Source organism: Camelus dromedarius, chromosome 5, assembly GCF_036321535.1.
Source record: "Camelus dromedarius isolate mCamDro1 chromosome 5, mCamDro1.pat, whole genome shotgun sequence".
Classification (NCBI taxonomy): Eukaryota; Metazoa; Chordata; class Mammalia; order Artiodactyla; family Camelidae; genus Camelus; species Camelus dromedarius.
In genome coordinates this window covers 16,237,117-16,249,813 of record NC_087440.1, presented here as the reverse complement: position 1 = coordinate 16,249,813, position 12,697 = coordinate 16,237,117, and the positions used below count along the sequence as shown (strand labels likewise).

The following is a 12,697-nucleotide window of genomic DNA, read 5'->3' as shown; positions in this document are numbered from 1 at the left end:
CAGGGATGTAGAAATGAGTAAAGAAACAGTGAGGGTGGGAGCTACTGAGACCGACATTTTTGCTTAAGGCCTCAAAATAATTAAAGTATGTCAAGGGTGTCTGCTGCTTGAATTTTTAAAACGAATACTATACAAAAGACCCTATAACTTGCTTTTCCAAAATGTATTTTCACATCCCCAAATATGGTAAGTTTTTTAAATTGCAACCATTACGTGTTTAATATAATCTTATCTTCTGCCTCAGGTTCTGTGAGACATTTCCTGGGAGTGAATAGTTACATTCTTGATGTTGTTCTCAGTGACTGAAGATGAATGGGAACCATCTAACCCATCAGTGCTCTGTTTTCTATGAATGGATTTATAAACTTGAACCTGTTTATGTTTTCAGTCCAAAGTATATCTTAGACTTGGTGTAAATGGGGAAAAAACTATTTGTATTTATCTTTGAACTTCAAAGGGTACTTTTCTTTAAGGAAATTTTAATTAATAAATCATTTTCTCATGCGTGTAGGGTCGCTTCTCTGCAGCCTCTATCCCTGGAACATTTGGGTTGCCTTTTGATGGGATGCATAAAGCTTGAGTATAAGCCTCCGAAGTGGCACATATTTTTTTTACCACCCCCAACCCCGCCCCCTGCAGCCACTTTCCTCAGGTCTGCAGAATAGTTCAAAATTATCTTAGAAAATCAGCCCCTGGGTCTGATATGATTGAGATCCACCGAGTCCATGCCACCCGTGCAGAAAAGATGTGCATCACTCCCCAAAACACCTCATTGCTGTAACTATTGATAGTGGAAGCCACCCATGCCCACTGTCTGTCCTCCTGCTTGCCTGAAAGATTATGGACGAGTGGCAATACCAGCTCTAGCTGCAGTGGCCTAGAAAAGAGCAGTGGAGGGGAAGAGAGGTGTTGAGAATAAACTGTGTCCCCTACCATACATGCCACAACCCTATTCTTCCTAAATTCCCCATTCACTTCAGTCACCCCATGGAAAGAGCCATTTTTTTAAATGCTCATTCGATTCTGCACATAAGACTGTCACCATGATGGCTCTCTCTTTGCTTATTCTTCCTCCCCTACAAAACTGCGAGATAATTCAAGGGCTCCTCTACTCAATGAAATCTTATAACTAAAAGCATTGAGCATTCCTAGTACCATTCACATGGGTGAGAATGAAAAATAAATTTTACATCCACAAATGTCTTGAGGGCAAAGCATCTGAAAGACAATGAATGTTTCACCTTCCACCCAGAGAGGCTGCATCTTCCAAGTACAGCCCCAAATGTTCTGCTGTCATTGTACCAATGATGTCACCTCTCTTGGATAACCAACCAGGACCCGACCAGACAGGAATCGATTTTAAATTGTTTCACATTAAGCACGTTCCTCTATGGTGTTTTATACTACGGTGTAAACAATGTGTTTTGTTCTTTTTTTTAATTTAGAAAATAAAACAGCCCTCAAAATCATAAATGAATTTTTTGGCGAAAAAAAAAATGGAAGTCAAAATGTGTATAACTGTACTTATGTGTTACTGACAATTTTATAATTTTCCATGTAACACTATGCTTTCCTTGCTAAGGACTGAGTATATGAAAGGCCTCAGGGAAGAATGTTTGAGTTAATAATAATAATAGGTACCATGTGATGAGCACTGTGCTGAGTGATTTACATCCATGATCTCACTTAATCCTCTATATAACCCTGTGAAACACAGTATTGTTAAATCCATCTTCTCAGAAAATCTATGAATAAGCACTATAATCCTCATTTCACTGATCAGGAAAACTGAGTGGGAGGGTAACTTGCTTGTTAGTGGCAAAGCCAGGCTTTCAACTTATATGTGACCTCAAAGCCTCTGAGTGTTTTATCATTGCCAAGTACACATTAAACCTCCCATGGGTCTCTGATCAACCGCACTCCATAGAGTAAAACCTTAAATACTGAAAACCTCAAATCACTACCTATTAGACAAAAATTAGACTCTAACATACATAAATACTCTGACACAAGGAATTTAGTTTAAAAAAATAAGAAGTAAGTCAAAAACAGTGTCCAAGTTTAAAGTATACATTTAGCACAGTGCCTTTATATCTTCCATATTTGTTTCAACAGTGCTGTTCTGTGAGAAATAATGTTTACAATGAGAACTTAGGCAAACCACAGCATCATAAATCATCAAAGACAAAAAAAAAAACTGTTTACACGATAACATTTGAGAAAGCTTTTCAACCTTAAGGTTTTCTGCTTAAATTTCAGTTGGCTAGAGCATTTAACCTAACATCACCTTTCCCCTCTGTCCTTCATCTGCTCCCCACATCCACCACACAGTCTGTTAGTTCTGATCATGGAATCGCTTTCCCTTTGAGGGTGTGTGGCAGAGAGTAATAAATGATTGACTCAAAGATATTCCAAATGATACTATGGTCTTTGCACCTGAGTTCTTATTACAAAGCCAATGCGGTAGGGGCAAGCATTCAGGCAGTTAAATGCCCCAGTGATGGGTTAGTAATACTGCTGTTCCAATTACTGTTACGCATAAGCCCTCGGCAGATTTCCCCCTTGTGTTTTATTAAGGTTTAGGCTTGCTGTCTGAAACCTTATTCTCTCTGTCATGCCCAGGCTGTTCTGGAAAAGCAGACATGGTAAACTACAAACAGCACTCTTACCTGTCGGTTGTCAAGGTTCATCAGTGTGAGGCTGCACGTGGAGATGGTCAGCTTTACGTTCATTCCCGAGAACTGAAGATTACTTTTGCCAAGAACTGTTGATAGAAACTTGGCTGGAGGCTTTAAAAACAACAAAACAACCCTCTAAGTTATGGGTTTTGTTACAGAATGAATATTTATGTCTTTAAAATGTTAAAAGATGGTCAAAGCCCACATTCTTCCTCCCTATATCATTTTAAATAAATCAAATGAGATGAAATGCTTTTTTTTTTAAATAAAAACTTTTTTCAATTGGAATGCAACAAATTCTTAAGTAAGTTTAGTGCAACTTGAGCACTCAGACCTTCTCTCATACATTTCCTTCTCCCCAAGTGTTGGGAGTAGAGGCCTGCTTTATATAAAAGGAATTCCCATGAGAGTTTGGACTAGCTAAATTCTCAAGTCCTTTTGAACACAAGTCTGAAAAAAAAAAAAAGAGAAAAAGTTGCTGTCTAGGTTTTTTGTTATGATTAAGAGCATGAAAAACACAACATACCAAAACTTACGAGACACACTGAAAGTGGTGCTTTTATATCTGTAACGTGATAAATTATGATATAATTTATAGCTATAAACACAGTAAAAGGGAAAAAAGATCTCAAATCAACAACCTAACTTTACAACTTAAGGAACTCAAAAACAAAGAACAAATTAAACTCAAAGCTAATAGAAGGAAAGGATAAAGACTAGAGCAGACACAAATGCTAGAGAGACTAGAAAAACAATAGAGAAAATCAATGAAGCCAAAAGTTGTTTCTTTGAAAAGATGAAAAAAATTGACAAACCTTTAGCTAGATAAACTAAGAAAAAAGAGAAGACTCAAATTAGTAAGATAAGAAAGGAAAGAGGGGGCATTACTACCAATTCAATAGAAGTAAAAGGATTATAAGAGAATACTATGAACAACTGTATGTCAACAAATTGGATTACCTAGATGAAATGGACAAATTTCTAGAAATATAATATCTGTCAAGACTAAATCATGAAGGAAGAAAATCCGGATAGATCTATAACTAGTCAAAAAAAAAAAAAAGAGAGAGAGAGAGAGAAAGAAAGGAAGGAAAAAAGGAAGGAAGGAAGGAAGAAAAAATAACAAGTGTTGGCAAGGATGTGGAGAAACTGAAATCCTCATGCACTATTGGTAGGAACGTACAATCGTACAACCGCTACGGAAAACAGTATTACGGCAGTTCCTCAAAAATTAAAAATACACCTACTATATGATCCAGCAATTCTACTTCTTGTTTTATATACCCAAAAGAATTGAAAGCAAGCACTTGAAGAGGTATTTGTACATCCATGTTCATAGCAGCATTATTCACAACAGTTAAAAACATGGAAGTAACCCAAGTGTCTATCAACATATGAATGGATGAGCAAATTGTGATACATACATACAGTGAAATATTATTCAGTCTTAATAAGGAAGGAAATTTTGACATATGCTATAGGATGGATGAACCTTGAGGACATTATGCAAAGTAATGTGAAATAAGCCAGTCACAATAAGACAAATACTTATGATTCCCCTTATATGAGGTACTTAGAGCAGTCAAAATCATAGAGACAGTAGAATGGTGGTTGCCAGGGGCTGGAGAGAGGGTGGAATGGGAAGTTCCTGTTTAATAGGTACAGACTTTCTGTTTTACAAGATAAAAAAGTATGGGGCCATTCCCATTAAATTGTTTAACTAAATTGTGTAAAATAACTTCATTGCTTAATATGAAATTACAAAGTCAAGGCTTGGGGGAAATGGGCTTTTTAGAAGCAAGCAATTCTAAGTATATTGTTTTTCAAATAAATGTCTTTTTTTTTCCTTAAAAAAAGAGTTATGGGGGTAGATGGAGATGATTGAACAACAATATAAATGTACTTAATATCACTGAACCATACACTTAAAAATGGTTACAATGGTAAATTTTATGTTATGTATTTTACCACAAACTGGGAGGAAAACAAATGTAAAAGATACAAAGTGCCTGGACAAGTCCCTGGAATGTATTAAGTACTCAATAAATGCTAGCAATCAAAGGATATTAACTCAAAAATTTCCTTTTGTCTTTACATGTGTACTTTCTGGAAAGATGACAGCCTGGTTCACTTTGTTTTCTTTTGTTTTGGAGTGTAGACTCCCACTATTCGTGAAATGAGAAAGTTTTGAATGAATAAGCCTATTTGTTGGGATCATCCAGTTGGAACATCCTATTCACAGAGGTTATGAGAGGCAGGAGGAGGCTAGACAGACCATGGGTTCTGTCCAAGAACTAGTAATGAGTTCTAATAGAATTCAAGGGCCATTTATCAGTTTCCCATACCAAGCAGCTCATCTGAGTCACTCTGGGTGACCATGGGTTCAGCCTCATGAAAGATAATAAATAAAGATAAAAAATGGGTGGTATGAAAATAGAGCATTAAGCTGGGAACTGAAACCCTGGCTTCTGCAGCTGGCGCTGACCTCCATTGTCCTAGTGACTCCAGGCAAGTCTCTTCTCGGAGCTTAGTGGCTAGCAAAGTAAGAGGGTTTGACTGGAAGAGCTCTAAAAATCCCTTCCCTCTTAAACAGTCTAAATTCTATAGTGTATATATATGTGTGTGTGTATATGTGTGTGTGTGTGTATATATATATATAGTTAAGAGCCTTTAGCCATCCCCTTTGGACACTTCAAAACAACTAAATATTCTAGGGTTAATAGCTTCATAGCAATAATACTAACTACCATTATTGTTGAAAGTCTCATGTAGGCCAGACACTGTGTTAGGCACTTTGTACACATCACTTCATTTAATTCTTAAACAACTCTATCAAGTAAGTGCTGTTTTCTTCCATTTCACAGATGCAGAAACCAAGGACCCTGAAGGTGAAATGACTAGTCCAAGGTCACAGTTAGTAGGTGGCAGAGACAGGATTTAAATTCAAGTCCAACACCAAATCTTGTGCTTTCTTTCAGCTTGAAAAGCTCCTTCTACTCACTGATTACCCCATCTCTACCAGCACCCATGTTTCCATCTGAAAATAGGACAAGGAATCTTAAAAGTCTAAAATGTGAACATGCAGAATGCATACATTATCAAAGATTGAAACTGGAAGGTACCAAAACTGGTCGTCTGGTTGAACAACTTAACTTTACGGGAACAAGAACAGAGTCTCAGAGAGCTGAGATATCACGCCCAGAGGTAAGTAAAGACCCAGCCCGGCAACCAGATTTTCTGACTTGGAAGGAGCCAGGTGCTTTCTCCACTCTGTCACTCCAGGCATCGCCATTTCAGACAATGTCTGGCAAGTCAGAAAAATCTGAAGGACGAGAACAACTCTGAGTGCATCTCTGATACCAGGCCAACTAATAAAGGCCATTCTGGACCTTAGGTCCACTTGGTGGAATGAACTAACAACTATTTTGATATTATCTTTCCCATAGTTAGGGAAACACAGAACAAGAAAACCACACCAATATTTACCTTGCGCTTTTTAATGGCTCCATTGGCCCCAGGGACAGCTTCACACAGGCGACTTATTGCTTCCCTACAGAACAGAAACCATATAAAGACTCAGCGTACTATCCAGCACACAGGAAATGTTCAACAGAGGTTAGCAAGTATTACGACCAAAACGGACACTCCCGGAACGGTGAGTCTGACATAAATGACCCCACCCCCACCCCCACCCCCACAGGAGGAAACGCTGAGCTTAGTGTCTCCACAGCTCGAACGCCACAAAACCCAGCAACACCTAATACTGACAGATCGCTTTACGGTAAGGAGTCCTACTAGTCACCTCCTCCACCTCTGTTTTCCCTCGGTTTTTCAGGTTTAGTGTGCAGTGCTGTTGATTTCTAACCAAAATGGAGCGCTGGAACTTAACCATCTGGGCGGACTTCACAGCTTTACCTTTAGCAAAATCGTCTCTGTGGTGTTTTGAATAAAAAGCTTCATAGTATCTCAGCACCAAAGACAATTCAATACAAAAGAATCCAACACTTGAGGAAGTTGAAAAGGATCAGGGGAAAATTGAACTTCAAGGTGGTTTCAAATGGAGCTTTATTGACTAAGTTACTGCTACCAGCCATTGAGCTTTCATGTAATTTCACAGAAGAAAAGAAAATCAATAACAAATTTCCTCCTTTGCTTATTTTTCTGCCCTTACTACATATTGCACTTCCTGAGAGAAAGACACTGCTAAAAGAAGTAGTTGTTCCTTAATGGAAGTGATGAAGGAACTGGCGCCCTCCTCTCCAGAAACGCAGTTGTAACTAAGAGCTTTTGTCTCTGGGACTCAGCATTCATAACCACCCAGGCCTTCACTTGGAGTAATCTGGACCTTCGCCTTGTGGCTTTCAACACACATATTAAACTTTCCACAAAGCAAATGGAAATTTCTAAGCTTCTTACCGGATCCATGGGACATCACTGTTTAAATAAGTACACTGTATTCTCTCTCACGCGCGCGCGCACACACACACACACACACACACACACAGTTACTCACTCATACATACACACAACATTGCATTACAGTTTTTATATACATTTGATTTCCTGAAAATATTTTCTATGAGATGTTTTTGATTCCCAAAGGAAGGGAGGACCAGAGAAAGGAAAGCACACCCATGAAAGATAAATATATATATATATAAAATACTATATATATATAATAATTTTATATATATAGTCCATTATATCTATCTATATTTACAGATCTATATATATATAGTAGTGCAGAGCCAGGGTGTCAACATAATGATCTGAACCCAATGGATAGAATGGCTTTTTGAGTTAGCATATTTTCTTTGATTTTTATATTTAATGTTTCTCTAGGATTCCAGCCTTGTTCTCTGTTGTCAAATAGGACAACTCAAAGAATTGGACTCTTTTGTTTGGTTGATTGCTGTTTTGAGTCATCTTAATGATTAGTCAATAATTGATGAGACACATCTAATTGATCCAAATTAGCTTCTAGTGTTCCCAAAATAAGTAGTCCAGACACCCAACTATGCTGTTGGTACTTAACAAAGAGGTTTTACAGGAAAGGTGTAATTAGATCCTTTACTCCATGAGAACAAATTGGGGTGCTTTAGTCTAAAAAGCTCCTTGTAAATGGCTTTAAATAAAAGTAGAAACAAAGGTGGGCATTGATGCTGCCAGGTACAATAGTTCTTATTAGAAGCTGTTACTTTTACATAGCTCCTATAGTTTTACAAAGTGCTTTCCCAGGCATTGTTTTCTTGATTCTTATTCCAACAGTCAGTATCTTCTAACAAAAAGTAATGTTGTGAATTGGAATTAAAGAGATGCTTTATAGTATGAGTTTGGAAGGATGAACCTTCCTGGCAGAGTGGCGTTGGAAAATTCCAGAAAGAGGCCATAGCATGCGTAAAAACACCAAAACATAAATTATCACGACATGTGGGGGAACTACAGTACTTTGATATTGCAGGAGCATAAAGTGTGGTAGAACAACAGTGATTAAGCACTAAGAGATGGGATTAGAGGCCGAAAACTTTCTCTGTAAAGAGCCAGAGTACATTTTTTAGCCCTTGCTCTGTCGCACCTACTCAACTCTGCCACGGCAGTTCAACAGCAGCAACAGACAACATGTAACAAATGAGTAAGGCTGAGTTCCAGTAAAACTTTATTTCTAAAAACAAGCAGCTGGTCATATTTAGCCTAAGGGCCATAGTTTGCCAACCCCTGGGTTAGATAGTTCACACCAAAGGAGACAAATAGTTCAGTTTTAAAAAACAGTGAAAGGTTGACATTTGTTATAATTTAAAAATTGAAAATTAAAACAACTACAAGATACTCACTTCACTCTCATTAAATTAGCAAAAAAAGAAAATTACAAATCCAGTACTGGGAAAAATGGGAATAATTCCACTTCAGGTATATTTAACTATTGCTGGGGGCCTTGATTAGTATTAATACAATCTTTCTAGAGATAAAGTTGGTAAAAGATGACAAATAACATCATATTTATCAGAGCTTTTGACAAGGGAGGAAGAATTTGTATGGGAGAAACATTTATTTTAGAGTAAAAAACTAACCCCAAAGCTTGTGATATAAATATAAAACATATCAATAGAAATACTGCCACTTGAAATGTTAAGTGTGAGGACTATAGAAATATGAGGTGGGGGTCTATATAAATTAGTGGGGAAAGTAGAACTTGGAATGGTATCTACACATAGGTAGCAGCTATATAAAATTAGTTCTGTGTAAATAGGGATAAAGAAAGGGCCCATAAATAACGGCTTGGTTTAGATGTTGTGTGTGTGTGTGTGTGTGTGTGTGTGTGTGTGATTTGGTGTATCCTGTTTTTGATCCTATTAATGTCTAGATGTGAACAATGTCAACAGTGTTATGTTTTCCTTTATTGTGCAGTTGATTGGATAAATAATTTTTCAAATATTCAAAAGACTTTGAAGGTAGTTCCTCAGTTGGAGTTTTGCTCATGTACTGTGGAGATGTGAGGGCACGTTCAGAATGTCCCAATGGAGTGACACAGCCTTTCTCTCTTTGGCCAACAACTTCAAAGAGATGGGACAATGTTCATGTAACAGGTAATAACAGATCTTTATTTCTCTCTCTGCTCCCGTCCCAGCCTAGCCTTTAACTCCTCCATCTTTATAGCCATTAAGCTCAGATTTACCTCCTCCGTTTATTTGGTAGATTTGCCTGTTTCCATTTCTCAAAGTTTCACAAAGAAAAGAAAATCTTGATCAGAGTTAACAATGCTCTCACTTTAGAAATCCCTCCCTTTAGATTTGTAGCAGGGAGCAGCACCTGTTTATACAGCCAGGCCCAGCGCTAAGCACCTGATGTACGTATCTCAGTCCTAACAATGTCATTTCATGGTAGGATTTTTACCTCCATTTTACAAATGAGGAAACTAAAGTTCAAAGAATTTAAATAACTGTCTCCAAATAATGCAGCAGATAGTGGGAGAGAGAGAATGCAAATCCACGTCTTACCTCAAACCTCACGCTCACCTAGGGAGGGACCATATTGCTGTACTAGGGAAGAACAAGTCTGACTCTGTATGAGATCTGTTCCTTTAGCGCTAACCCTGTGCTCTGTTTCCTGTGCTTAGTCTTACCGGTTCTGCACCTTTTGTAAAAGAAAGTTGCCTCTGGCCTGAAATACCCAGAAAAGCCCATTCTCAAGGCTGTGATCTTGAAAGGTGTAACACTTTTCCATTCATATAGAGATAAAAAGTCGCAGAATAGAGAATAACATTTGTCTTGTTGGAGGTTTACAGGAACATTGTGACCTGACCGGACAGCTTCAAGAACAAAGAATTCCAACACTAGGAAATTTGCAACAAGTAACTACACTCTCTCCCCTTTTAGTAGAAAAGGTGCCTGAATTCTGATTTGGGGAAGATGGTTCTCCAGGACGTCAGTCTGCCATCTTCTCTCTCTGCTGGCTTCCAGAATGAAGTTGTTCTTCCTTGCTCCAACACCTCATCTCCCAGTTTATTGGCCTGTTGTGTGGTGAGCAGAACGAGTTTGGACTTGGTAACACTGCCAGGTGCATGGAAAGGAGGGAGTTCCAGGCTCTGGGGACTAGGAGGAGAAATACATTGGTCCTTCCCTTGCTTACTCCCCAGCATAGAAAGGGGCTCCTTTTTGGCCAATCCTTACTCAGTGTGGCTGGGGTAACCTGCCAAGGGGATAAGACAAAGGGGTAGGGGTCAGCTCCGGCAAAAACTCACACAGATGTTCCAGCCCTTTGTTGTCCCAGCCCTTTGCTTTCTTTACATTGGCTGTTACCTCCTTAGGGAAGAAAAGAGCATTCAGCCATATGTCCTCGGGGGCAAGCACACGTGTGTGTACCGCAAACTCACTCAGAACTTTAAAATCAGCTGCCTCTCAGATTCTGAAAATCTCTTAATATACAACTCTACTCAAAAGAAAAGAGGGGAGACTTGCACTTACGAACTTGCTTTGAAAAGGAGTTATATTGTACACCCACATTCACAGCAGCATTATTCACAACAGCTAAAGTGTGGAAGCAACCCAACTGTCCATCAATGGATGAATGGATAAGCAAAATATACACACACACACACACACACACACAATGTAATATTATGCAGCCTTAAAAAGGAAGGAAATTCTCAATGTGCTACAACATGATGAATCTTGAGGATATTAAAGTAAAATAAGCCAATCATCAAAAGATAAATACTGCATGTTTCCACTATATAAAGTTCTTAGAGTATTCAAGATCATATAAAGTAGAATGGTGACTGCCAGAGACTAGGGGAAAATGGGGAGTTATTGTTTAACAGAAATAGTTTTAGTTTTACAAGATGAAAAGAATTACAGGGATGAATGGTGATGATAGTTGCACAACAGTGTGAATATATTTAATGCCACTGAGCCACACACTTTAAAATGGTAATTAAGATGGTGATGTTTATGTTACGTGTATTTTACCATAATAAAAAAAGAAATATGAAAAATAGTCATCATTTTTTTTTGACTTGAGACTCTAAGGAGAGTCACAGGTTTCTCTCCAATAAAAGGCTTGTTTGTACAAATGTTTCTATTCAATTTTAGAGGGTCCACCCCGCAACCCCACCCCTCAGCACCGCCCACGGAAAACCATCTGTGGGCCTCTTGGGAATCCTCAGATCCCAGGTTAAGAACCACTGCTTTCAAATAATCACTAACTCTGCTTTCTTTGCTGGAATCATTGTTAACAAATCTGAAACCCCAGTCAGGGAAGACACATACTTGCCTTTCTTCACAAAGATCTTTTCTTCCCCTCAGACTGGGACCAAGAGATTAACTGTAACATTTTCGAGAACAAATAGCACTTTCAATGCTTTTCTAGAATTCCAGCCACACCTTCCGACCTAAAGCGCTGACTTTACAAATGCCGAGGAAAAAGCAAACAAAGAGATCCCGGAGCAGGGATTCCTCACAGGATAGGGGTGCCCCAACCACCCGCATTTCTGTATAACCCTTTTCGAGCTGAGGACCATGGGACATTCTCCAGCGAGCAAACATTCAGCAAACGTCCTCTCTTAGGGGAGCAGGACTTTTGAGAGTTTAAATGGCTAAAGATTTCCACCCCGGGAGCCTGTACTAGAAAGAAAGAGAGCGAGAGACCCACAGCACCAACAGTGGTCACTTTGTTTATTGTTTTGCCACATGAGAGGGAAGGGGAGAAGCGGGCTGATGTAAGAGAATGAGAATGCAGTTGAAGATTTGCTTTTAAGCATATAAAACCCTGCCTACGCCATCAGACCAAAAAAAGATATTCTGTCTCTCTTAGCAGAGTCCAAACTAATCGCTCAAACAAAGCCACCTTTCTTCATCCACCCCTGGCTGCTACAGAACTTAAGTTATAATTTTCCTGTGTCTTTAACCCTTAAACAGTTAAGCTCTTCTGGAAGTAACGTTGCCCAATCCTTGTTGGGTTTTTGTTTTTGTTTTTGTTGTTAATTTGGAAGGCAATATCCTAATACAAGACAAAGTGGAGCATTTAAGGAAGGGCGGGGGGCCTGCAAAACAGTTTCTAGTGAATGTCAAAATTCAATTCTTTGGTAAATAGGAAAGCCAGAAAACGTGTAACATGAAACCAGGCAAATGTCCCAGCAAAGCAGTGAAAGGCATCTCTCCCCGTCTACACACACACACACACACACACACACACACACACACACACAGACTCACAGAAGGAGTGGTTCTGTTTTGTCCAGGCAACCAAGAATGAGAATGAATTTTAATCCCAGCAAGAGCCTTTCCAAAATAAATCTCAGAAGTACATAGGCAAAACAAAGCCACCAGGGGCGTTCCCTTACTTTTTATCTCCAACATGAATCCTTAAAGAAATCAGTCAACAATTGTCACAGAGACCAGTTGTCACCTGAATGTCTCAGATGCCTTCCTATTGATGAATGGGGGGGGGGACTTGTGAGGCATTTGGACTCCACAGCAGTGTGGTATTATGTTGTTCCAATTGTTCTAGGGAAACGAGTACCG

The 12,697-nt window shown here is 38.9% G+C and overlaps 1 protein-coding gene across 1 annotated transcript in view; it reads right to left on the bottom strand.

Moving 5' to 3' along the window:
• The window catches only part of SHC4 (SHC adaptor protein 4), a 109,168-nt gene that overhangs the window by 43,675 nt on the left and 52,796 nt on the right, over positions 1 to 12,697 (bottom strand). The window contains exons 3-4 of the mRNA XM_010998597.3: positions 6,165 to 6,228; positions 2,670 to 2,789 (exon numbers count right to left, since the gene is read on the bottom strand). Of these exons, the coding sequence (XP_010996899.1) occupies positions 2,670 to 2,789; positions 6,165 to 6,228 (184 nt within the window). The remainder of the gene's footprint in view (positions 1 to 2,669; positions 2,790 to 6,164; positions 6,229 to 12,697) is intronic.